The 27,636-nt window shown below is 38.3% G+C and overlaps 1 protein-coding gene and 2 long non-coding RNA genes across 9 annotated transcripts in view; 2 read left to right on the top strand and 1 right to left on the bottom strand.

Annotated features, from left to right (window-relative positions):
* LOC114902712 overlaps positions 1 to 13,718 on the top strand; it is a 114,532-nt gene extending 100,814 nt beyond the window's left edge. For all 4 annotated transcript variants that reach the window (XR_003795587.1, XR_003795588.1, XR_003795586.1 and 1 more), the window contains 2 exons: positions 9,538 to 10,419; positions 13,577 to 13,718. This is a non-coding gene — a long non-coding RNA (uncharacterized LOC114902712). The remainder of the gene's footprint in view (positions 1 to 9,537; positions 10,420 to 13,576) is intronic.
* SYNPO2 (synaptopodin 2) overlaps positions 1 to 22,450 on the bottom strand; it is a 169,525-nt gene extending 147,075 nt beyond the window's left edge. For all 4 annotated transcript variants that reach the window (XM_029235195.1, XM_029235196.1, XM_029235197.1 and 1 more), the window contains exon 1: positions 22,021 to 22,450. In XM_029235195.1, the coding sequence (XP_029091028.1) occupies positions 22,021 to 22,125 (105 nt within the window). In that variant the 5' untranslated portion in view covers positions 22,126 to 22,450. The remainder of the gene's footprint in view (positions 1 to 22,020) is intronic.
* LOC114902713 lies at positions 16,214 to 21,036 on the top strand. Its single transcript, XR_003795589.1, has 2 exons — positions 16,214 to 17,494; positions 20,918 to 21,036. It is a non-coding gene; the product is annotated as an uncharacterized LOC114902713 (long non-coding RNA).
* Positions 22,451 to 27,636: the final 5,186 nt, after the last annotated feature.

The following is a 27,636-nucleotide window of genomic DNA, read 5'->3' as shown; positions in this document are numbered from 1 at the left end:
GTCTAAAATTTGGTATCTTTTAACACTTTCCATGATGGTGAGGTGGCAAGATCTTCATTATAGCCTTTCTCACAAAGAGTTTTCCTTTGAGTCTGATACAAAGACTTCATGCAAACTGTAGAATACAAGTGTACAGTTTCGAATGTCATCATAGGAACATGCCAATGAGCTTTTATGTGTGCACAAAGAACAAAACAATAAAAAAAAAAAGACCCAAACGTCAAAGAGGGTCATTTTGAGTAGTCTGTTTTATACATAATTCACTGAGATTTATCCAGTACTCATAAAAGAGATCATTATAGCACCAGAACTGAACAATTTCTCAGAAGATACTAGTCTCTACAGCTGCTTGCCGTTCATTGATCATGCCATGCTCCTGCATGCTCTTGTGTCCGTGTTGAATGTGTTCCCTAGGCCTGGAATGAATTGTCCAGTTCAGGGTCCAGTTTGAATGTTTCTTGATGCTACTATGCAGAATTAATTTATTCATGATTTTTGTTTCATAATCCATTATATATTCATCTCTTTAAAACCCTGTCACCTTCTTAATAGTTATAAATCTGCCTCGTCCATGGAAGTTTAACTTTCTTAAGAGCGAAGACAATGTCTCATTTACCCCAGAATCTAGCATATTTTTGGTATAACAAGAAATATATTTGGTCTTTGTCCCTAGTACCTGACACAGAACTCCTAAACCCTTGGAATTTCCTGAGTGACAGGAGTGTCTTTTATTATTCACAAAGAGGCTTTTTGAGCACACCTGAGTTTATCTAATGAGGTGATTGAGAGTGGGACCCCTAGATAGCCTCAGGATGGGGCTGGTCACCAGAAAGACCAAGTGATTAGGGGCTGGAAGTCTCAGCCCCACCCATTGACCTCTGGGAAGGGAAGCGGGTGCTGCAGATTAAGCTCTATAAAAACTCTTGAACAACAAGATTTGATGAACTTCAAGGTTGGTGGACACATCACTTGCTGGAAAGGTGGTGTACCCTAGTTCCACAGGGACAGAATTTTCTGCACTCAGGACTCTTCTTGACCTTGCCCTGTGTACCTCTTCATATGGCTGTTCATCTGTATCCTTTACAATATCTTTAATAATAAACTGGTAAGTGTAATTAAATGTTGCTGCGAGTTCTGTGAGCTACTCTAGCAAGTTAATAGAACCAAGGAGAGGGTCTTGGGAGTCCCCAGTTTATAACCAGTAAGTCAGAAGCACAGGTAACAATTTGGATTTGCAATTGGTGTCTGAAGAAAGGGCAGTCTTATGGGACTGAGCCCTTAACCTGTGGGATCTGATGCTATCTCAAGTAGATAGCATCAGAATTGAGTTAAATTTGTAGGACACTCAGTGTCTGCTGAGATTGGAGAAATGCTTGGTGGTATTGGGAAAAAACACATTGGAATGGTACTTTTTACAAAGCAAGTGGTGAATATGCCTACTGAATTAAAATGAGCATCAGAAGCCAATGCTAAAAATTAGATAGAATCCATAAATCTTGGAAGTGTAGTTGATTTTACCCTGAAATAACTCCCCTAATGGTTATGGACTCAGTTTGGAGAATTACATGAAAAAAATTCTTACAGTGAAGTCGAAGCTATAAACATAAATAATAACTGTGTGTTTAGCTGGACATTTTCCTTATTAATGCTGTCTGAGATTATTTTATAAGTGCCGAATCTCAGTGTTTATTAATAGTGAACTTGGCCAACTAAAACCCTAAAGTCTTATTTTTCTGAACTACTATCTAGCTGGTATCACTCATCACCTTATAAAACTGATTTTTTAAATTAAATGCAGAACTTTGCATTTACTGGTACAGCTAGGGCTGCAAGGTAGATGTGTTCCATTAGAAGGATAAGTTACAGGGAAAGAATGATTGCCATTTCTAGAAGTCTTTATTTGAACAGCTGTCATACGAAGAAGGAGTAAACTTGTTCTATATTTCACTGAAGGCAGAGTTTGGGTCAATGAGTAGAAGTTACAAGTCGGAAGATTTCATCTATATATAAAGAAACTTTCTCTTTGAGTAATGGTGACCAACGATGAATTCTTTAGATTTTATTGAGTCCCAAGACAAAAACTATTTTTCAAAAGGCTGGTTGCTTATCTATTGTAATGTTGTGGTGTTGTAAAAAGAAGTCCTCCATCTAGGGGCCAGTTGTATCAACTGAGATGTCTCTTTCAACTCTAAGGTTTTATGATCTCATTAATAGTTTCCATACTTTGCAGTTGTTGCCATTCTTCAATCAATCCTATTTTGCACCTAGACTTAAGCCTGTCAATTGATTTAACCTGTTAATTCATGTCTGCCCCAAGGGAAATTTCTCTTATTAAGTCTGTGTTCTCATTGTATATAGATCTATTATAAAGAGAGAAAAAGGTCTCTGGATGGAAATGGGACCTGTAAACACAATGATTTTTAGTGCATGTCTCATCTCAACTCCTAGAATTAATGACCTAAAGAGCTTTCAAATGTTAGTCAACTCTTAACCCCTTCCATGATGGTGACAAGGCAAGACCTCATTATGACTTCTCAGGCAAAGAGTTTTCCTTTGATTCTGAGAGAAATTTCATGGAAACTATAGGTAAAGCATGTAGAGTTTTTAATGTTATCATAGGAACACGCCAAGACACTTTCATGAATGCACAAAGAAAATAAAACAATAAAAGAAAGAACAAAGGATCAGGCACCAGAGAACATATGGATATTTCCACTCCAGCTACTTGAAAGGTGACTAGATTCAACAGAAAAACAAGAGGTGAAGGCGGGAAAACAAAGACTGAATTCATCTCAGACATACATCTGAAGTTTATAAGAGAGAAGCAGAGAAGGACTATGTAACTGATTCATAATAATAGATAACCAAGATATTTCATGCAAGTATAACACAGGCATTTCCCAATTATCCATGATAATAGAACCAAGGATAGCAAAAAATGAACTGAAATCCATATAATTCGAAAATAAATTTGCCTCAAAATTCCATCCTCGTATCCTTTAGATTTTTCTAAAATCAAAATACTTTCTTATCTTTCCTTCATCCATATTACAGTAAAGGGGGTACTCAGTAGTAAAGGGACTAAAGGACAGACAATGTATAGGAAAATCCAGAATAGATCTCCTGGATATTTACTGAGGGTCTCTTATGTGCAAGAAACCATCAGATAAAAGAAATGCAAAATATACTCCCTGCCTTTAAGGAACTTAGCATTTTCTTTGTCAAAAACACACACTTATGAAACATCAAATACATTAGCAGTATATGATTAAGCACCAAATGCTTGGGCATTGACAATACACGGCATTGACAGTTTTAGAGACTAAAGTACTCATATTTTGTTTGGGGAGAGATTCATGAAAACAACTGGACTGAACTAAACTTTGAAGGATTGTTAGGAAAAAAATGGCTGGGTAAGATAAGAACGAAAGATGTGTTCTGGTGCTGTGTTCCTCTAACCTAGCTTAAAATGACCTACTGGACTGGGTTCCCCTACCTCCTCCCACACACATCCACCCACAAGCTAAGCTTTTAAACAATATTGCTTGTCTATGAAATGCTTGGAGGTAGTCAAAATCTTTTAAAGTCCTGGTCCCTAAAAGCATTCTTCTCTCTCTCTTTTTTTTTTTTTTTTTGGAGGTCAGTGAAGCAGTTTCCCCTGTCTATCCTATCAATTAGCAGAAACTGGCAGTACTTAGAAACACCATTATTTCCCATAAACACATTCACAAAATTAAACAAGTAATATCTAAGCATTTGTGCTCATGAAGATTAAGTGATTTTGAGTGTTGTGAAAACGGAAATCCCCAGTGCAACACTCCTCTTTTAGATATGAGCAGAGGCATGTTCGGCAAGGTCAAAAGCAAATTAAGGGACAGAAAGAAGAACAAAGTCTCAGCACAGAAAAGGAAAAGCCAAGTTGAGTGATGGCGTCTTGCATTCTCCACAGCATCATTTGCCATAAGGCCAACCTATCATAAGGAGGAACTGGTTCAAAGGAAGCGTTTGGGGCTACAAAGTCAGGGTTTCTCTCTGCACCTGCAGCAACCTTTAGAGCTAAAACAACAGTGAAAAACAGTAACATGGGTTGATGCAAAGACAGACTCTAGATGAAAAGCAGCAACACAGAAGGAACCTGAGAACGTTCAGCATTTCAGCTAGATTAATGATTTGGGGGTCACTGGAGAACACAGGCTCTGGAAATGGAAAACCAAAAAATGGGGGGTGGGGAATCATGTTCAGGTCATCTGTCTTCCACAAATGGGAAAGACCAGGAGCATGCTGTGAGTGACCAGGAAATGCCATTGTGCAACTGCTCAGTCATCTCATTTGTAGTTTACAGATAGCTTTTGGTATATGGATATCAACTTCTAGAAAGAGTCAGAGATAAGCACCCAGGCTGTGCTCTCTGGAAATCACATAGATATACGTATAATCACAATGCCCCCAGGGACACTAAAAATTGGAAGTTTGCTATCTCCTCCTGCATACTCAGGGACAAGTTCACTCACATCCTTATGTGGCAGCCTTCCCGAGGATGGGTGTGGTCCATAATCCACCCATGTCTGCCCTATCAACCACTCTTTCCAGAAGTCTCCAAGACAAAGCTGCCTCTCTTCTAGGAGTATTGAGGTTCCTGTGTACAAAGCTGGAGACCTGTAAAATCTTCAAGGGGTTAAACTGCAATGTCTCCAGTCCTTGCTACCCCCTCCTATGTATGAGAAGGAAGGGCCAGAGCACACCTTTCCACAGCACTGTGTCACACATTGTCACTAGGACGCTGACACAGCTAATACCCTTAGTTTCGCAGAAGACAGTTCCTACTGCTGCAACATACTCTCCTTCTACTGGAGTAAAAGGTTGTCCCCCGCCCACACCCCAGCAAGGCTGGGGAAAAGGCACCTCCATTTCCCACAGGCTCTTCCCTCTCGCACACACCCAAACATGTCACCTACTCTATGTCATGACATCCCATGGACATGTTTTTCTCTTGGGCTCACTCAGGACCAGCCCCATTGCCTCCACAAAATTAAACTAAGGGCCACGTACATGGAATAGATGGTCTCCAGGTGTGTAAGTTTCCATCCTTTGGATATTTCAACACAAGGAGCTTTATCTTTCATATTCTGCTTCTCTAAGGGCAAATTTACAATCACCAGTACTTTTTGTTGATGCCTATAGGATGTCTGAGAGTACATATGAACAATGCGCTCACATCTCAGCACAGAGTCATTCCTCCTGGGGCCCTGCTCCAGGCCAGGCTGCTGGGTCTGTCTAAGACCCCTTCTGCAGCACCAGCGAACTGAACAGTAAACCAGAGGTTGTCATTCCTCCACGCTTCATATTCTGTAGGTATGATCTTTTATATTATGTATCAGACAAGTTAGGGACTTTTAATTATATTAAAACAAAATTATATAAACTATAATAAAAACTAAACACCGGTTTTGCAATACTTTTAATAAATTAAAACCAAAAAAAAAAAAGAATTCTAAGACCTAAATTTCAATGATGTGTTTCCTACAAGGAAGGCTCCTCTTGAAACTGACCCTGTGACTCTAAGAAAACAATACTACAATGATATTTATAACAATACTTTTGTATGTGGCTTTATCATGTATACAACCTATTTTCACGTCTTTCAAAAGAGAGATATCAGAGTTTAATTATTTCTTTAAGATAAGTTTTTAAAATTCTGATTTATCTGCTATGCCATCTTGATAATTCCATGGAAAGCTGCAAACTCTGATTCCCTAGGCATTAATACCTCCTTGTCCCTTACTTTTAAGACACTGATCATCTTTATACAAAATTTTTATCTTGAAACAATCTGGAAATTTAATGGAACTGCAACATGTGGGAATTTTTTCTCTCAATTTTTCTTTCAAGACATTTTTAAAAGTTACAAATCACTATCAATATTTTTAAATGTTTCAGAATGAAAGTATGTTACCTAGATTATGTGATCTTGACATTTACTTATTTTATCAGCCAAAGAGAATTATACTGACTAGCATAATAATGAGTGACATGTACATGATAAGAAAATATCTCTTTGCATATAACAGTTGGCCTGAAATTAATTCAGATACTCTTCATTTTCACTAAAAAAATACAGCATACTCTCAGACTACTTTTAGGGATTAATTCTATAGGAATGATCAGATAAGCACACAGATATATTTTATATATACAAAAGTATTCATATGAACACTATTTGTAATGGTGAAAAATTATAAATAACTTATATGTTTAATAGGGAATGGATTATATAAAGTATGGTCAATCCATACGATGTAATTCTATACAGTCATTAAGGAGATGATTTAAATCAGGATTCACTGACACAGAAAGATGCTCATGTTGTGTGTTTAATAAGAAAGCACATTTAGTTCCATTCTTTTTACATGGGGTTGAATGTAAGTGTGACTGTAAGTTGCTGTGTGTGCAGAGAGGGGACTGAGGATTCATTCACCAAAATGTTAATAACGTGTTATTTCTGGATGGTATGATTTTTACTTTATTTTTATCCTTTTCTGTAATTGAATTTTTTTACAATGACAGTGTGTCATTTTTTATAATCCAAAAATAAAAGCCATTTTCAGTTCTAGCTATTTTTTTAAAGATAGGCTTTAATCCATTTGTGAGGAAGAACCATGATTTGATTCAAAATACTGCACTTCAAGATGTGGAACTAAACTAATCCAGTGCAAGTTTACCAAGGACTATCTCCTTTTTCTCTTTGACACATTTTACACAAATGAGAGGCGTTTAAAGAATAAATGAAGAATATCAAGCACTTTCCCTCTTCTCCGTCAAATTAAAATTTGTTGTATAAGTGAACAGGTAGGTCAGAATGAGTGGTTTTAATCTATGAGATAATCTCTATCCACCGTCTCTCTGGGGTTTCTAAGTAGGGTAAGGAAAACAAAGCTTAAAGGCTGTAAATCATGTCAGATCCAGAGTTTGAGTAAATAAGTTAGATTTATAAAAACATCAATTGTATTTAAATCCATGAATTCTTAATGATATTTTAAAAACATGTTGATTACATTTGTGTATGCTAGGGAACTACCTCTTTATTTAGAAAAATAATAAGGAAAGAATAAAGCATTTACCAAAAAAAGAAATCAGAAAATGCTGAATTCAGTAGTAATTCACTGCAGTACAATTTTAAGCATTAAAAAAGTAAAATCTAGCCAAAAAGCACATTAAATTGATACCATTTTGAGAGTTTTTGTTTTACTCATTTATTTATTTATTTATTTATTTATTACATATACGTCCTGCAAATTATGGTTTGGAGAAATGAGAATTAAAGTCCGATAAAAATGCTGTATAAAGAAATGCCCTTCCAGAAAATACTGCTTTATTTTTCAAGTTAACAGAGAAAATATGACCATTCATGGGTGTTTTCTTTCATCTTTTACCTTTCTTTAAATAAAAATTTATTTATTTATTTTTGGCTGCATTGCGTCTTCGTTGATGCATGCAGGCTTTCTCTAGTTGCAGAGAGTGGGGGCTACTCTTCATTGCAGTGAACAGGCTTCTCATTGCGGTGGCTTCTCTTGTTGCAGAGCACGGGCTCTAGGCGTGCAGGCTTCAGTAGTTGTGGCTTGTGGGCTCTAGAGCGCAGGCTCAGTAGTTGTGGCACATGGACTTAGCTGCTCCGCAGCATGTGGGATCTTCCTGGACCAGGGATCGAACCTGTGTCACCTGCGTTGGCAGGCGGATTCTTAACCACTGCGCCACCAGGGAAGTCCCTCATCTTTTATCTTCTTGATTTAAAATAGACCCTAGCTAAAAGGAACCTTAAAATTACATATTCTAAATCTTTCCTTTTATAAATAGAGAAATTGAGTCAGACAATTTTAGTTAAGGTCACAGAGTAAAGTCAAGTTAGACCAATGCCTAAAATTCAGGCCTCCTGATTTCCAGTCCAATCAATGGTCTTTTCACTGAACCTCTTGAATTGGCATCTGGTAACTACATAATATCAAATAAAAATAGGAACACACAGACATATAAAGCATATATATCACTCTTCTAATTACCCTTTAAACAAATTGCTCATTAAAAATGCATCAGGTAAAGCTTCAGCATAATCAGGCTTTTCAGTAGTTGCCATTCTCACACTAAAGAATAGAAGATATACATTTACTCATTCATTCATTTATTCAACAACGTTTTAATAAGAATATGGCTTAAGTACCTAGTTACACATATGTGTATGTCATTCACCTTGAAGAGCACTGTTTTAGAAGATGCCAAGAGCTAGGCTCCTGCTTTCAAAGAGTAAGGTGACAATATAAGTGTGGAAGATGCAAATTTTTAAACTAGAAATACCAATGAGAAAGAAGCTTCTTTATCATAGCCTTTAGCTCTACCAAAACAATAATATTTGTTTGCTAAGTACAAAATAGGAAGGCATACTGTGGTCTGAAGTCACTCTTTGCTACCCTAGCTCCAGGAGCCTGGGGCCTGAGTAAGAGCCGTGGTTTGACCACAGTGTGAGTACTTCTAAAGGAAGAATGCCCTTGTTTCATGCTGTGCTACCCTGCCATCCCAGTCCCCTTCTCCCTGCCCTTTACCCTCTTCTTTAATCCTGTGGCAGAATCATGTTCTGGCTCCTACTTGCCTTTGATACAGATTCTGAACCACTCATTTATCCTTATCATTCAAAACATTTATCCTTCAAGCTTCTGATAAAATTTATGAACTTCCTCAAACAACGTGTACTTGCTTTCAACTGAATGCAATTTTATCCCTTACTAAATTAAAAAGGAGAATCATTATTAATCAGTCAATTAAAAAATAATCGTCTTTATTGCATACCTACTGTGTGCCTGGGAGAAATAAATATAAACATTCCATTGCAGAGAAGATCATGGGCAAAGTCATAGAGACCTGGGAGAAGAATTAACATGTCAAGTTCAGGAGAAAATGAGAACAGCCTCCCCGGAAGAAGCAAGCTGCTCAGACCAGAGACAGTGATAGGAGGCAAAGGGCCTTAAAAACCTTGAAAAGGAGTTTCTATGAGAGAAGGCCTGGACTGTGGAAACACACTCCTGGAAAGTAATTCTCCATACTTGTTCATCTCAGCTCTGAATCAAAAAATCCAGCATGTTTTTATCTTTCCATGAAAATCAATTAAGAAAGAGAGATGTATGCAGAACTTTCTCTCTCTCTCTCTCTCTCTCTCTCTCTCTCTCACACACACACACACACACACACACACACACACACGCGCGCGCGCGCATGATATCATTCCTTTTTTCTTCTGCAGATAAGGCAACATCAGATTAGGTGTCTTGCTTAGGAAGCTATAGGGGGAAAGAGAGGCATAAAAAGAATAGAGAGATTCTTTATAGATAAAGAATGAGAATTAAGAGAATGGGGGCAGTGAAGACAGAGAAGAAGGAATTTTCCTTCTCAAATAAGAAAAAGAAACAGAGGGTAAGAGAAGTTGAGGGTAATAAAAAACAGAATGGTAGACATCATAATGGGATCCTTAATTGAATTTGTGTCTACTCTCAGTCCTGCGCCTGCAGCTGAAGGAAACCCTTGGTAACTCACTCAACATGAAGCTACATGGTCATTTTGGCACAGAAGAAGCAGACAGCGATGAGCTTTCTCTCCCAGATTGCAGCTCTGCCTCAGGATGAAACTGTTCTGATCAACATTTTCCCATCTGGCAGGCAGGCGGCCAAAAGATTGGAGACCTGAAAATGGGTCACTGCGTTTTGACTCCCTGCAGCAGGCCATACATGTAATGTAATATTTACACAATTCAATCTAATATCTGTCATGCTGAGCACCATCCAATGGAAAATGTTATGTTTTTCATGAAAGAAATAAAAATAAAGGTGACTGCTATGGTAGTACCTGACTCCCAAGGCCTAAGCCTTTCACAAACTTTTTCATTTTAGCTTGATCTTGACTGATGAAAATAACTTTCCACTGTTTGAAAAGCTAAAAATACACAGAGTTTAACTACTATCATTTACTTAGAAAAAGCAGCCTTATATAGTAACAACTTCTAATTTAGAAGACAAGAGTGGGGGGTTGGGAGGAGGGACTGAAATGCTCATTAGCCTTCCCCAAAGGCCCTGGCACAGAGTTTTCCTGACTATTCAGAGATCAGCATCCTATATTTACTTACCAGGGACAATTTATTTTTCTTTTATATTTTCAAAGCACGTGAAATGATTCCTTCTCTTTGTGATGATTTCCATATGCTGTTTCCAATGAAAGGACGATGGCTTACTGAGTGAACATAAGGCCACATTCTGAAACCATTACATGCCATCTCACAGGGAGAGATCCTGAGGACTGCAGAAGCCCTTCTTATGATACTGAGATCCGGATCTCAAAAGGCATTGCAAGGAAGACAGCAGATAACCCTTCAATTTTATAAAGGTTGGTTAAATAAAATTAGAATAACCACAAATGTGATAGCAGTAATTTTTAAAAACCCTTGAATGTCTCCTGTGTGTTAAGTAATTTACATGCTCAATTTCTAACCCTGAGAACAATCCTTGGAGCTAGGTGCTAACACTATCCCCATTTTATAAATGAGAGAACTGAAGCCCAGAGACTAATATGATTGAAAGAGTCAGAGTTTACTTGCTCTAAACAGAGCTCAACATAAATATAGGCAAATAATTCTTCATGCCTTGAGGTATTTTCCTTTTAAAAATCTGTACTCAGAAGAAATCAACACAACACTGTAAATCAACTATACTCCAATAAAAAAAAACTGTACTATTTTTAAGCAGGACAATCATTTTATTTGGCCTTGTAAAATGTATAACTTAAGGGTTTACTGCCTCAAGCTGATTAAACTGCATAACAAAGAAATCTTGATTTGTAATTAATACTTACAAACATTTTGTGAAATGTTGCATTTTATCAACAATGAAAAATTGCCCTGGGTAAAAGAATCATCACAAATAGTTTATTTAGCTTTTGTGCTCTTAACTTTCATTTGATATCTGGAGTACAAGAGATCGGATTACCACTTTTCTTAATTTCTGAAGAAAATAAATTTGTGTAGAAGACAGTTACTTCCTCCTCTAATTAAAATAATAACAACGGCAGACTCCTTTACTGCATGATTACTCTGTGTCAAGTATTATCTCAATATACAATCTTTTAAAAGTATCACAAGACATATTATTAACTGATTCCTTGGATCTCAGATTCCTCACCTGTAAAACTGGTGACATTTTTAATCTATAAAAACAGCAATTCCATTACATAATATGCTATTTTACAGATAAGGAAACTGAGGCTCAGAAAAATGTGTTTAAACCTACACGGTAAGTGGTAGCCAGCATTAAAATGCTCGTATCCTTTCAATGGGTCAGTTTCCAAATAATATCTAAACAAGATCATCTCTTTTTTGAAGGAGAAATGAAATTAAGACAAACTAGAAAATATAATAAAATTCTTTGCTCTAGGTCTGACACTGAAGTCAAAATAAACAGGATCTATGTATCAAATTCTATTTGACACTCCTTAAATTCTTCTTCTCTCACTGGGAGAATCAATGTCAGAGGAAGAGGAAAGGTTAATAGAATTTTTAACCAAACATCTACATAAGAAGTGGTAGTAATAATTCATTTAAATAAAGTGCTCTAAAGACCGGCCAGTAGGCTGTTACATTATGAAAAACTGAAATGGATGAAGAGGAACTATGAAGAAAACAGCTCAAAGTCATCCTCTAGGACCAGTATGTTAATCATCTAATGATGGGAACATAACGGCATGGTCAGGGTTCCCAGGAGAGTTTTTCATATTTATCACTGTGAAAAACTGGACTTCTTATAGCGATTCCTCATGGAAATGTGTGCCAGCTACACTGGCGTCTTCACAGTTCCTTGAATGTGCCAAGCATGCCTCTGTCCCAGGGCTCTTGTACTTGTAGTGCCCTATGCCTGGAAGGCTTCCCCCACTATATGCCAAGCCAACTGGAACTCCCATGGACTTTCATTTCCAACTAAAAAATGAGGAGGAGCTCTAACTAATGTTTAATCTACTTTCATATATGGATTGACACTGGTACCCTGGTCCAGTCTGGTCCAGATAGTTATGAGTTTCATATAGTACTTGAGGTGACGCCACCGAACAGGGGACAGGGGCTCCTAACACGGCAGATGGGAAAGAGGCTTCCTCATATGTTCATTGTCTTGCAATACATTATGTTTTACGGTGCTTGATTAAATGAATTCCCATGTTATTATCTAGTTTTAACCCTCACAAAATGACCCAAGTTTAAAATATTCCTGAAAGGCAGCTATTGATCAAAGATCACATCTACATCTCAGGCACAAGAGAAAAAGGTGTATCTTCCTTCAGAAACTCTGCATCAGCCATGTAGCGAGATTAAACACCATTACTGGTTAATCATGTGTGACAGGTAGGTAAAGTATTCAAAATTACCAAGAACACTATTGGGAATACGGATTTATAGCCACTGTTGTCAGAGAGGAACTTTGCCTTATTGTGCTCTATGATATCAGCTAGTGTTAGTATGAAGTAGTCAGGACTAAGATATTTCATAACCAAGCATCCAGAGCATGAAAAACTTCCAGCTTTGTTTTTTTTTTTTAACAGTGGTTGAAGTCAGGCAATACTCGATTTAAAACATTACAGAATTAAAACAAATGATAATGTTTAGAAAGCTTCTCATGGATGCATTTTAAAATGGTTAAAATAATACAATATGGCAACAAACCGAGATATATTTTTTTATCAGCAAATAATGTTGAAGATGTAAAGAAAAACCAGGAAATTGGTAGAAATAATATTAGACCAACCTACATGTTGGAGGAGTTTTGCTGTAAAGTTAAATAAAAGAACATATGTTTCTGGTATATCCCAGCCTACAGTATTTTCTTGATTCTATTTCAACACTGAAATAGATGAAGAACTACTCCTTTGGAGAGCCGATACAGAAAAATACTGGAGATAAGTTCTCAAAATAAATGAATTCTTTAATTTTTTAAAAAAATCAATGTTTTATGGGAAAAATGTAAATAAAACCACTGATGAAGTAGCCGCCTTAACAGGGATTAACAAAGAAAAGATTCTAGGGTAGGTTACGAAGCGCCTCACATAAAATTCATTCAGCACATTATTTGTAGGCAAGTTAAGTTGAAGAGAGAAGCAAAATAAATGGAAGACAAAAGTGCTGCAGGATGTCATCAATATGGTTAATTGAATAAAAACTCACATTTAATATATACTGGAATCTATAAAGCATGTTGCAGTGATATCGGGAGTACAGGGGGTCGTTCAGAGCATGCACTTTGGTGTCCAACTGGCCTCTGTCCTAGGCCTGCCTGGACCTGCTCTACAACCTTAGTTATTCACCTAACTCCTCTAAGACTCAGTTTTCCCATCTGTGAAAAAAAGGATAGTTAAGCCTACTGTGAATGATATAATACATAAAGCACTTAATTGTACAGAGATTTTTTTTAATGTTATGGTTATTTTGATGATATGATGGGGAGACTTTGAAGTATTTTTAGAAGTGGTATTAACAGGTGATTTAGAACAATCTCTCTGGCAGCTCTCTGTATCATGAACCTGAGGAAGGTGAAACCCAAAGCAGGGAGACAGTTAAAAGGCCAAGGTAGTTATCGAAGAGACAGCTAGTGAAGGCCTGAGCTGAAGGAGTGGGAGTAGACACACCGAGCAGGAAGTGAGTGAGCTACTGAGAAGGTAAGTTCAGTACCGCCAGTTTCCACCTCAGTGCGTTGGTTTCATGCCCCTTTAATGTGTCTTAAGCTACATGGTAAAATTCTCAAACATGGTCCTACTGCTAGAAAATTTTTGCTTCAAAAAAAAGTAGCATGCATATATACACTAATATATATAAAATGGATAACTAATAAGCACCTGCTGTATAAAAAAATACATAAAATTCAAAATAAAAAAATAAAGTAGCATGGAATTCCCTGGTGGTCCAGTGGTTGGGACTTGGCACTTTCACTACCATGGCCTGGGTTCAATCCCTGGTCAGGGAACTAAGATCCCGTAATCTGCAGAGCACAGCCAAAGACAAAAACAAATAATAATAATAATAAAGTAGCATGTCATATTTGTTAAGAAGACATGGGAAATCTGATTAGAAAAAAATTTTTTAATCTATCTTTCAGAAGACAGAATTATGAAAGTTTCTAGTCTGTTTCTATTTCATTTCCTAAATTATTTGTTCCAGAAACAAAAGTTTCAAATAGTGATCTGACACTAATTTAAATTAGTGAAAATATACTTAAAGTCAGAACAGAAGAAGTAGGTGTAGTTTATGGGACCACAAAAATCTTTCCACCATGGTCTGTTGAGGTCTTTCTTCCCTTCTTAACTGGCTGTTCAAACTACACTAAACCCCAAAATGTGTGTAGGAGCTTAGAAGACAAACCCCAGAGTCAAAGTGGGCGAACCCCAGGTCTGCCCCTACCTACCTGTGTGACCCAAGGAAGTCACTTAACCACTTTCTGCCTCTGTAATGGGGATCTTAAACGGGGGTAACCTCACAGGGTTCTCCATTATATTTAAAAGGTGATCAAAGAATTGTCCAGCACCCAGTAAACATTAATATGAGTTTCTTAAAATTATCTCCAGAAGGCAATAAGATGTTGGGAGGAAAATGATACTCTGAACATTATTATAGATTTCTTCTGGAAAAAATAATCTGTGTCCTAAAATGGTGAAATTCAAGCCAGGTAAGTTTTGATAAAGGAAGGAGTATTGCCTAAGTAGGATCAGATAGAACACAAACACATAGTTCTGTTCAGGAAAAGTCATCCACTACATTGTTTTATCAGTGCAGTACCCACACTGCTTCCAAAGAAAAGTGGAAAAGCTAGTCTTGGGTGAGTAAGATTATAAGAAACCAAAAACCAATGGATAGGAAAACTATTTGTTACATAATCAAGTGACACAATCTTTCATTTATAATGTTTCAAAGAGTAAATCCACCACATTTTTTAGTACTTTATCTGAAACACACCAGATTTATACACAAGTTAAGGAAAACTACATCCAGACCGTCATAACACAAAACTATATCTATTATCGCTGATGATCTGCCACATGCCAATGGATTTCACAAAGACTTTGAAGATACAGTTTGTTGAGAATGTGGCCATTTCTGCTTTTTAATAATAAGAAAAGAATGGTAAATAATTCAGAAAAATTAAGTGCCTAAGATAATTCAATACTGTAAATATGTTCTCACTGAGGTGGTCAAACAATGAAATATTCCCCAAAGAGCAAATGTTATATATCTGTTTCTCAGATGAGCTTTTAACTTCATGAAGTTGTTTACACTTTAAGATTATTTAATGAAGCTGATGCAGGAATTCTCCATTTCCTTTCACAAAAACCTCATGGCATTTGGTTTCATCATGAATCTGTTAGAACAGACACAATAAACATTTTGGAGTCCATATATTTTTCAGGTTTATTTACAAGTAAACCAGTTCCCTTTCCAGTCTTGTCTCTCATTGCACGTTAGCTCAGAGATGCGTTTCCTGTAATCCTTACAGGAAGATTATAAAAACCCCTAACGGGCCCTCAGGCCCATTAAAAGAAGAAATCATTACAAACGCTTTTAAAGATCAAATCTTAGATTGGTGACATTCTGATACAATTCTGTATCGAAGTCACTGCAGTGTTCAGCATTACTAAATGATATCCTGTTCTCTTATCCAGGATGATGCAGAGAGTGATATGATGCCCCTGCTAGAGGGAAAGAATTATATTTGACTTAAGGCTGTTTTATATAAGATTTTTTTCAAATAATTTTTTTCAGAATCAGTTTTTTTCATCTATAAACTGAGAATAATAAAACTTTGTCTACCCCACAAGTATCAAAGGAGATAATATATGTTAACACACTAAGACGATTGTAGGATAAACAAATGAAGTATTTGTAGCTAAATATATAAATTAGCTTATATTCCTGAATACATTAACTAACAGAGGGAGCTAAATTATTTTGGAAGCTGACCTGTCCTTTAAAACCATTACCATGAAAAATATGCAAATATTATCCAGTTAGGTATAATGTGTATGTCCCAATGATATTACATACTGACTTTTGGAATTTGAAGTATGAATTTATTAAAAAAAAAAACCAATCACCTTTATACCCAATAAAAGTTTAATACCCAATAAAAGTTCAGAGTACTTCTAACTTGAGAGTTCTAGCCTCTAATAGGTGTTCAAGAAATAGGTGTTCAAGAAACACCTCTTTAGACTTAACCAAAGGTATGCATCTGCCTAATAACGAAATGCATCCCAGGTTATAAAGTACTGATTCACATTCAACAAAAGAAGAAGAAAAGGAAAAAGAAGTAGTTTACATTTCATTAAGCTCAAAGTCAGATTTTCATGCATTCTACCTGGAAACAATAGCTTCAACATGATCAGTGGAAGTCATATGAGTTGGTGATAAGTTTTCAATCTAACACACATCAAGTATGTGTGATTGATAATATGAACCTGTATGATGGAACTGATGTTTTTGAGGAGTGCCTATCATTCTGTTATAAATGTGAAACTATTTTATTTCTTTTAGTAACTGCTTTTGACTACTATTATAAAACCAAATCCCTCCCTTAATAATACTTTGGTCAGATCCCATGCATTTCTGGTGGCTTTTGGTTATTAAAATGGTCTAGTCCGATTACAGCTTTGATCTAACACCTAACTCTAATTCTCCCTAAGCACGGTGGCTGGCTTGTGGCTCCAGGGCTTGGCAAGAGGAGGAAAGTGCTGTCTGCCCTTTACCAGCCTCCCACCCACTCCTCCCAGGTTGAAGGCAGGAAGGAAGGCTGGAGAAGGAGGGGGAAGGTAGATCTATTTATTCATAACTGAATGAGGTGGCATTTCTCTCTTTCTTGGTTTTTGTGCTTCTCTGGTTAATGTTGAGTGGCCATCACTGTCCTCTCTGCAGCTGGTGTCCAAATGTGGGGACACTTGTGTGGTTCCTTCTAGGAGCCCTGGAGGGCTTTGCCCTGCATAGTTCCCTAACACAGGAAATAGGGCTCCTGTCCAGCACTCCTCTAGCCCTTCCAAGCCCCCAATGCCAGCTTGTTCCTGCCAGCCCCTGGCTAAGAGCTTGGCCTTTCTGGGTAGGCCAAGCAAGATGGCTCAAGTCCTGCCAATGACTTTCTGTGATATTCATTCATCCACGGGAAATGCAAGGATCCTTGCCTTACCAAATGGACAGGTTCCTATTCATTCTCTCTCTGTTTCTCTTTTTCTCTCTCCTTTTCCCTCCTGCATCTTTCTCCAGTTTTATTCCCCCCACCTTCCTCTCCCTACCCCCATCCCACTGTTCACATAGGCACTAGGCAGGCCAGCAACTGCACTGACAAAGAAGACATCCTACCAGGGATGCACCTGGAACATTTCCTGGCATGTGACAAGGGCCTGATGAATGCGAGCTACATATGGACTATGTCTAGATAATGGCAAGGTTCGTGCATAGTCATAGTCATTATTTTATCTCATTGTCCTTCAACAGGTGATCTGTCTTAAAACATGCAATTCTAAAATAAAAATTTTATGTAACATCTGCTTAATAGATTTAGCTAGTGTGCACGGATTTCTATAAGCATAGCTATTTTTAGAATTTCTAAAAAGTGCTCAAAAAATCAATAAATATTAAGTGATCAGTCATATTTACTAATAAAGATGTTCCTAGGTTTCCATTTGTAGTAAGGAGCATTTATCCTGAAATATACATATTTAAACATCACAGTCTTTCCTATTTTTCCCTTTAGAAATAGCTATGTTTCTTGAATTAGTCTATCTGAAACATTTTAGATACCTCACTGATGTCACTAAGGGATATAAATTATGTATTTGAATGTGCTTTGCCTAAATACTTTTATTCAAACGTTTAAAGAGAGGATATACAATAATAGATGAGAATCATTAAGTCCACCTTGCCTCATAAAATGGATGATTGTAAGTTGTCATCTAAATTTTAATAAAGTTATTTGAAACTGGATTAAAATTCATTTTAATAAGTACCATAGTGGTCTATACTTTTGAAGAAAGCTTCCATTTCTTTATTTTAAATAAATTTATTTATTTATTTTTGGCTGCATTCGGTCTTCGTTGCTGTGTGCGGGCTTTCTCTAGTTGTGGCTAGGGGGGCTACTCTTCGCTGCAGTGCCTTTACTTCTCATTGTGGTGGCTTATCTTGTTGCCGAGCACGGGCTCTAGGAACGCAGGCTAAAGTAGTTGTGGCTCACGGGCTCTAGAGCGCAGGCTCAGTAGTTGTGGCGCGACGGGCTTAGTTACTCCGCGGCATCTTCCCGGACCAGGGCTCGAACCCGTGTACCCTGCATTGGCAGGCGGATTCTTAACCACTGCACCACCAGGGAAGTTCCCCATCTCTAACCATTAAAACATGTAAAGAATAAACAGTCTAAACATTTTTTGTTCCTGATTCTCAAAATGTGAGTTATTTCTGAATCATTCATAAGATTTGTTTGCAAAACAAAAATTTCTCCCCATTTCTTTATGTGGAGATTTTCCAAAGTGATTTTCCAAGAGTATGTCCAGGGACATAGCCATGTAAGTAGATGTTCCAAATAAGAGAGTTTTGTAAAATAAAAGTGCTAACATACTTTTCATAAGGACATCTGCACAGACACAATGGGGTTTTATGTTGTAATTATGTCTGAATAAATTTGTTTCTGTGGATGATGTCTTGGAAATATACCTTGCAAGAGTACTGTTTTATGACTCTGTATTAGAAATGTTTGCTTCTCACCACATGTATTTAGAACAGAAACTAAAAGATATATAAACATTTAAAAACCAGGGCAATGTTATTATTTAGGGCCTTTTAGAAATTCAATTTATCTTGAAAACAAAGCAGAATTTTACGGCCTTGAGCTTCAATGTCAATGAAAATTTTTATTATTAATATTTCTGTTAGTGATCTTTAAAAGTTGGGGTTCACCTACAGTTCAGCCAGCGAGCCAAGTACTAAAAACATTTGAATATCTTTCAAAAATGACTAAACATGTCACTAGAAGGATATTTACTGGGAATTATAAAGCTATTAAATTCTGATCATTCTTAATAATATTAGAACTACTTTTTTTTCTTTTTCTAAAAATATTAGACTAGTTTTTCTTTTGCTATTTCAGCTTGCTAGATTTTCATTCTATATAGAATTATTGAAAATCTAAACACTAGATATTTACAACGAGCCAAAAATTTGTTGTTATCTAAAGAGCAGCTTTGTAGCATACCCGTTTTAAGGGGCATGATTTAAGCACTGTGTGAAAATTTCTTTTTTTTGAAAATAATCTCTTCAGTTTCCAAACTATTCTTTTGCATGTTCTTCAAAACTGTGGGCATTTTGTTTGCCAGCAACCATCCCCTACTCAGCCTTTCTGTCTCTTTTCTATTCATCCTCCTACTTTGAGGTAAATTGGCTCTAATAAGTTTTAACCAGTCCTTGGAAAAGAAGAAAATCTATGCCAAGCAACACACACTTCACCTTGATCTCAATGAGAGACCTTTAATAGAACTGAGTTGACTTAATGTTTTGAGTGAAAAACAGTGATTCCAGTGAGGCCGTGGCCTCGATAACGTAGAAATTGGCAAGCACTTTGTTCCAAGGGTTTTTGGAAACAAATAATGCTAGCAATAAGAAATTAAATATAATAAGTTTTAATTAAATATAAAACCAGACCAAGAAAAGTGGGCATTGCCAAAGAAATTTAGAAATTATACCTTCTTTAGAAGGCTCTCTGGTCACTTTTACGTGTGGGAAAAAACTATAGATTATTGTCTCTCTCTCTCTCTCTCTATCCCTCTCTCTCTTTTACACACACACACACACACACACACACACACTATAATTAAGGCAAACATCCAGGTGCTTTCATAATATTTTAAAATCAGTAACTTTATAGCAACACAAACTAAAAAATTAAAGCAAACATCCTGATGCTTTAATATAATGATCTTTTTAAAACCAAAAATATATTTCCTGGGTATTTTAGGAGAGATAGGGGGAGAGCAGGACTAAATTTCTTGATCCTCATACAGACTAATAGCCTCTTTGAATCCTGGTAATAGAGATGCTATCAGCAGAGGAGCACCTCCAAAACACCCTTCACTAGCAATTTGCTTCAGTTCTTCAAAAAATCACACAGTGGTTCCACTTTGAAATAATCACATCAAGAAGTCGGGAGAACCCATCCTATTCTGTAGGTCTGGCTATGAAAGAGCCACCAGGAATTACAGCTTCTAGCCACTCCTGTCCCCACATTTTAACTGGTAGGCAAATGATTCTAAAACTGTACACTAATAGGGCTGTAGAAAACTCGAGCAACATAGAACCTCACTAATGGTAGAGTCCGGTTTCCACCATACTTCTCTCCTTTTCCCACCCCACTCAAAATCTTTGTCTCTCTCTCCCTCTGCACACACACCCAAAGACACACACATCAGATGAATCAGGAAGGGTGATCTGTCTCAGGCCCGGCTGCAAGTTAGATCAGAGCTGGAATTAGGACCCAAATCTCAGTAACGGGAGCCAGCCAACGGCTATTCTAGACCCGGGACAAATCCACTTCAGTCTCATGAATTCTGTATACGCTGAATTAGACATTAATATTTTGTCTGATGTTGGCTGCCATTGACTCCTAAAGAAACACAGTGAAACCAACCACCTTTCTGTACCCTTTAATCACTCTGCCAGTTCCAAGCCGAAGACCAAAAACCAGAGGCAAGTTACTTAACCTCTCAGGGTTCTTTCCTCATCTAAAATTAGCGGGTTGAAGTGGGAATCTGAGGAACTTTTCAGTTCTAAAAATTTCTGCTTTCTCCTGTTTCATGCTTCATTCCTGATGTTTGAAATTTTCACTAGGTGGCAGGATTCCACCATCGCATTATGAAAGGATTTTCCTATGGAAGCCTGGGTGCAGAAAATTTCAAAGAAACTCCTTTTTTCACAGTGAACATTAAGAAAAAAAAAAAAAAGCCAAAGGGAAAGAAGAATAACTACAAAGGCCAGTGGTCCATATATTTCATAAGGATCTAGATACATTTTTAATGTAAGTATAAAACAGGAAATTAATCAAACATGTTCTTTCCTATAGTACTTCAATTTAATATTACAATCAGGTGAAAGTCTGCTTATTTTCATGTATTTAAAAATTTGTTTTAGCTGAATCACAATTAGACAATGTCAGATCCCCTCAAGCAAATTGGTAAGCATATTGAGCTAAGAAAAAAAAGCAGTCTAATGGAAACACAAACATCTAAAATATTTTAAATCACTATTAGATGCATTTCAAAGTTACCTCTAAGTACTTAAAATATATTTCCAGTGTCTTTGAATTTTATTTTGACCACCTAACCAGACGAATGCACATGATAGAACAGAGTACTTGGATTTTTGCATTTATTAGCCAAATCCTTAAAAGAGTATTCTTTCAAATAGATTTTATGGCATCTTCATCATATTTTTTAAAAATTATTGCCCCAAATTGGGCTTCTCATAAATGCTGTATAATAAATGTCATTACCAATACTTTATGAGGCCCCAAAATAGCCAAGCCAATTGGTTATGCTGAGCTGAGCACTTCTCCTCAGCCAGAGCCAAGGAAAGTGACATGAAACAATAACAACTGCAGATTCTAATATTGCCTAGAAGAAACGTCCCCAAGTGTCTTGCTGGATGCCGGAGAAGAAGCTAATTACGTAGGCTTTTGTTCAGCTAATAAAATATGGCACGCTTTCTTCCCCATTAATGGCTGATTAATTACATATGTGCTATATGTTACTCTCCAAAGTTTCTTTGGTAAAAACAAAACAAAAAAACCCACACCCTAGAAAGATTCAATGTCAGCATCAAAATCAAACTAATATAGAGACTACTGGATCAGAACTTGAAAAACCATCAACAGGTTGCTTTCATTCCTTCCTTCCCAGCCCAGAACCGTGATAACCCATCCTCGATGGTCCTACCTTAGCAACTTGTAAGGGCTGCTGCTGCTCCTTGCCACCTTGCAATCTGAACCCCCAGGGCGCCCCTCCGGTCATGGAAATGCAGATAAAATCCCCGGTGCCCATTTTCTTCTTTTAGCTGGGTAACATGAAGAGCTTGAAAAGACAGACGAAGCCTGGGTGCGGTTGAGGCTATGCCGTGAGCTTCGGGCTCCCGCTAGGGAGGCAGGACTGGGGCTCGCAGAGCCTCCGCCGCAGCAGCCGCTGCTGCCCCGGCCGCCGCTTCGAATTTGCGCTGCTAATGGGATCCTTCACAAGGCGGCAGAGGCGCTAGAGGCATCAAGCACACAGCCCGCTCTTGCGTCACGCTCCTTTGCTCAGCCCACCTTCAGGAACGGAAAGAGCCTCACACAGAGGAGAAGGTCCCCCATTTGGGGCAAGATGCGGGGCGGGGAGGGGAACAAAAGTTCTCTAGCTCTAACGAGAGAACCCAACCCTTAAAAGAAAGGATAATAGGAAAACTTTTATTGAATAATTCTATAAATAGTAGAGGACAGATGAAGGTTTTAATCTCCAAGCCGCAAGTGACATCCTAAAACATGAGCTCTGAGAAGTGAACTACTAGAGGATTAGATTCTCTCAAATGTTTTGAGAATTACCACATTGATGATTGAAACAGACAAAAAGAAGTTTAAGTGGGTTAAATTATTATTTTTCTTAGCTTTTGCTGTCTGTAGCCTGCAGAACTAATCTGCAGGAAATAAAAGAAAGCGAAACATTCATTTTTAAAAGACAAAAACCTTGTACTCTGAAAAGTGCTTTTCTGAACTGGTGCTTATATAGTTCAGAAGAAGGAGAAGAGAGACAGATAGAAAGAGAGAGGGAGAGACTATTTCCCCCTGGAAGCTACATTTTTATAACTACATCTATTGCCTGGTTTGGAGTATTTTAAATTTAAATAAGCGTTTCATTTTCTTCCTTCTTCAACAGGAAGGAAACTTCTTAAACCTGAATAGTCAGCCAACTGAATACGATGTCACCAACAAGTTTCTTATTTTTAGTCTTTCATCTAGTGTTCTGAGTCTGGGTGGTCCAATATAAAAGTTGATTTTATATGTGGCCCAAAATAGTTTAACGTTTTAAATCTGAATATGACCTACCCAAAATTGCACAAATGGAACATTTTTATTTTCCCATAATACTTTTATTTTCCATGACATTCATCCACATAAAAACACACTAAATAAAGAAGAGCCTGGGAAAGTTAGTTTGTGTTACATGTGGCACCAGACCAGTGACTTCCAGACTCTGCCTGTTTCAGTACTAGGAAGCATCATACAAGGAACATTTACGCAGCCCTACTCCCAGAACCCAAATGTGTCCATGATTTTATTTGTGCCTCATCACTGGAGTAAGAAAGACCATGTAATCAGAGACTGGTGGCTCCAGAAGAGACCTTTTGAAGGTCATGAAGACCAGATTCTCATCCCAAGTTTTCTTCTCTTCAGAGAGGTGAATTGACTTTACCAAAAATCTTTCTTTGAAAAAAAGAATTTTACAAGTGACATCCTAAAATATGAACTCTGAGAACAAAAGAAAAAGAAAAGAACTTTTTACATTTGTTCGTTCTGCTTTCTCCTGTCCCTTCCACTCCTCATCCACTCCAGTCTAGCTTCTGTCCCCACAAAAGGAAAAGCTCTCAGCAAGGTCACTTATGACCTTCTTGCTTTTGTGTAGCCCTTAATATTATTGACCATGTCCCCCTTAATTGTTTTCTCTCTTAGGCTTCCAGGACACAGCATGCTCTTGGCTCTGCTCCTGCCTCTCCAACCACTCTTGCCTTTGGCAGTTCTTGGCCTCTACTCATCCATTAAATGTTGGTGTTCTGTACCAGGGCTGTGTCCTGGACCTCACCTTTTCTCACTGTAGACCCTTTCTACGTGTTCCCTCGTTCACCCCACAGAATTTAACTTCCCCCTTCAATCCCAGACATCTTTCGTTAACTCCAGGCCAGTATATCTAACTGCCCATTATATCTCTTTCTATGTGAATATATCAAGACACCTAAAACTCAATATATTCAAAATCAAGTTCATTATTTCTTCCCAAACTTCTGTCTTCTCCTCCTATGTTCCGCATCTCAGGAAAATGGACTAACCCATTACCTTTCTCTTATGCATGGTTCCCTTCAACCCTGACTTAAATGTAAATGTGACACTGGAGACTAGAACTGGGGCAGCCATATTGTGACCATGAGGTAAAACCAAGAATAACAGCAAAGACTCCAGTTTCCGACTTAATTAATGCCAATAGCTATCCACCTCCAGTTCTCTTATTGTGCAAGAAAAATAACCCATACTTCTTTAAACTGCTGTAGGTCTAGTTTATTGTTACTTGCAGCCAGCACACTCCTGACTGCTGCACTCAATGAATAGCTTCTCCATCCAACCAGTTCTTTCAGACAGTGAAACAGGAACTGATATATTGCTATACTTTATTAGAGATTTATTCTGTGTTAGGAACTTGCCATATAGTATTTTATAATATTTCTTTGTATATTTATCCTCAAAGCAGCCATGCTAGGTAGTTATCAGTGTCTCCCTTTTGCTGGTAATTAACTCAGGCTTGGATGCTAAGTGTAGAGTCAGGATCTGAACCTTTGCTGTCTGAATTAAAAATATCTGTTCAGGGCTTCCCTGGTGGCGCAGTGGTTAGGAATCCACCTGCCAACGCAGGGGACATGGGTTCGAACCCTGGTTCAGAGGGATCCCACGTGCGACGGAACAGCTGGGCCTGTGCACCACAACTACTGGAGCCCGTGCGCCTGGAGCCCGTGGTCCAAAACAAGAGAAGCCACTGCAGTGAGAAGCCCTAGCACTGCAATGAAGAGTAGCCCCCGCTCACCGAAACTAGAGAAAGCCCGTGCCAGCAACAAAGACCCAACGCAGCCAAAAATAAAATAAAATAATTTATTATTTTAAAAAAGGAAAAGTGCCTCCCCCTTTGGGGCAGAAATGTTAATGTGCCATTTTTAACCAAAAAAAAAAAAATCTGTTCTTATTGCTATCCTATCTCCAGGCCTTATGTTTTTCCTTATGCTCATCTCATGCTTCCAATTACTTATTAAGACCTATGGATCCAACTTCTAAATAGATGGCAAATTTGCCCCTTCATCCCATTTTCACTGGTATGATTACTTCTATCTCTGTGCTGGATTGCAACAGTCTCCTAACTAATCTCTCTGTCCCAGCCTCGTTTCTACCCTCAATTCACTTTTCACTCTAATAGCCGGTGTAAAATGCCTGAAATGCAGTATCTACCTTGTTTTCTCTCTGTTGAAAGGCTTCAACGTTTCTCAGAAAAGTCAAAGCTCCTTTACATAGATAACATTTTCTCCCTCCCACTCCTCACTTCTCCCACCTCATCTCTCACCTTGAATTTTATGATTCAGACAAACAGAACTACATTTAGTTTCTCTAACTTGCTTTGTTTTTCCATCTGCAAAGGCATTCTTCCAAGCTATCTAGTCCTCGCCCACACACAGTTCACCTGATAATTCCTGCTCATCCTTCTGGCTTCGGATTTAGTTATCATATTCTCCAGGAAGCTTTTCCTAACCTTCCCTTTCAATGTCCAGGTGAGGCGCTCCTTCTGTGTGCTACCATCACTCTGTATTTTTCCCTCTCATCCTAATGGTCTCTTAAAATGAATCCTTCACTAGATTATTTGCCTGTGAGTTTAGGGGTCATTTCTGACTTTTTGAGAATTGTATCCCCAAGTCTAATACAGTTCTTTTTTTTTTTTTTTTTTTTATTTATTTTTTTGGCTGTGTTGGGTCCTCGTTTCTGTGCGAGGGCTTTCTCTAGTTGCGGCAAGCGGGGGCCACTCTTCATCGTGGTGTGCGGGCCTCTCACTATCGTGGCCTCTCTTGTTGCGGAGCACAGGCTCCAGATGCGCAGGCTCGGTAGTTGTGGCTCACGGGCCTAGTTGCTCCGCGGCATGTGGGATCTTCCCAGGCCAGGACTCGAACCCGTGTCCCCTGCATTGGCAGGCAGACTCTCAACCACTGCGCCACCAGGGAAGCCCCTAATACAGTTCTTGACCCTTAACTGATGATCCACTAATATGAGTACAATGAAAAAATAGATAGGATTTCCCAGAGTAAAGGCATAGAAAACAGAGCCAAAGAGTTTTCTTTCTCTCCACTTCATTTGACTTGGAAAAACCTGAAATAGAGCAAAAGTTTTGAATTATACAACTTAGAGACCATGTGAGGTAGGTAATTGTTGCCTCCTCACATTTTGCCTCTTCCCCATTGGTAGCTTTTTTTTTTTTTTTTTAATTTTTGGCTGCGTTGGGTCTTTGTTGCTGCGCACCGGCTTTCTCTAGTTGCCGTGAGCGGGGGCTACTCTTGGTCGTGGTGCACAGGCTTCTCATTGCAGTGACTTTTCTTGTTGCGGAGCATGGGCTCTAGGCGCGCGGGCTTCAGTAGTTGTGGCTCGCAGGCTCTAGAGCGCAGGCTCAGTAGTTGTGGCGCACGGGCTTAGTTGTTCCACGGCATGTGGGATCTTCCTGGACCAGGACTTGAACCCGTGTCCCTTGCATTGGCAGGCAGATTCTTAACCACTGTGCCACCAGGGAAACCCCACTGGTAGCTATTAAGTAGGTAAAATTGATCTTCCCACCCCAGCAGCATGGATGATCTAAGTAATCAGAGTGATTTTTCCTCCTTAGCACAGAGATTAGTTCAGGAATGGGTACAAACCGAGGCCTAAGTCAAGGACATTCCTCTGGTTCCAGTGATTAGTTTGTATAAGGTCCAGCCACAGGGAAGCTCAAGACTTTTCCAGGTAGCTGTCAGGGGCAATATCCTCCCCCCATGGATATTGATAGCAGTGGGGGAAGCCAGTGTAAGGATGAAACCGCCACAAGGTGGTAGTGGGAGAGTCCTCCATGGGTGTCTAGCCTCCTATATGTCTTTCTAGGGGTGTCAGAATTCAAGATCCTAATGCTTCTTTTCCTGAGCTATTTCTCAGGGTTGTGTTTGCATCAAGCAATATTGAGAAATGTGGTAATTTCTCAACCTGGGACAAGGAGCAAGTTTGTTAGCTGATTGTTAGCCAAAAACAAAATAAAAGCAATGGACTCATTAACTTTAGCATTCCTTAGCTGTTATGCAAACCCACTGTGTGTGTAGCATCCATCTGGGTCATATCATGTCAACGCTGTGGAGTCTGAGGCAAGGGTAACCAGTGTAAACACGCTGATGTTCATGCTGCTTGCTGCACCCTGAGTAATAAAGCTCTTTGTCTCTACCCAAGAGTCTCACATCTGCTTTCAGCATCCATGAAACAGTAACAGGGTAACTTAGTAGCTTGCAAAGAGGATGCAATTAAATCCCAGACCCAGTGGGGTGAAACTTAGACACTAGTAGAGAAATGGAACCAGAGCCCTGGTCAAAAAGCACATAAGGCTGTTCTTTATTTTATTTGGGATTTAAGAATCACGTCGAGAGAAAAATAAATCTTTTCTTAAGGGAAAAAACTGTGACTTAAGTGGTTTTGAAAATGATCTTCTTAGACTAACTCTACTTCTGTGCCATTTAAATGATTTAACACTATATCAGATGCTCTGTTT

This window comes from Monodon monoceros, unplaced genomic scaffold, assembly GCF_005190385.1.
Source record: "Monodon monoceros isolate NGI ecotype Baffin Bay Population unplaced genomic scaffold, NGI_Narwhal_1 Super_Scaffold_20, whole genome shotgun sequence".
Taxonomy (NCBI): Eukaryota; Metazoa; Chordata; class Mammalia; order Artiodactyla; family Monodontidae; genus Monodon; species Monodon monoceros.
This window is presented reverse-complemented; position numbering and strand designations above follow the sequence as displayed.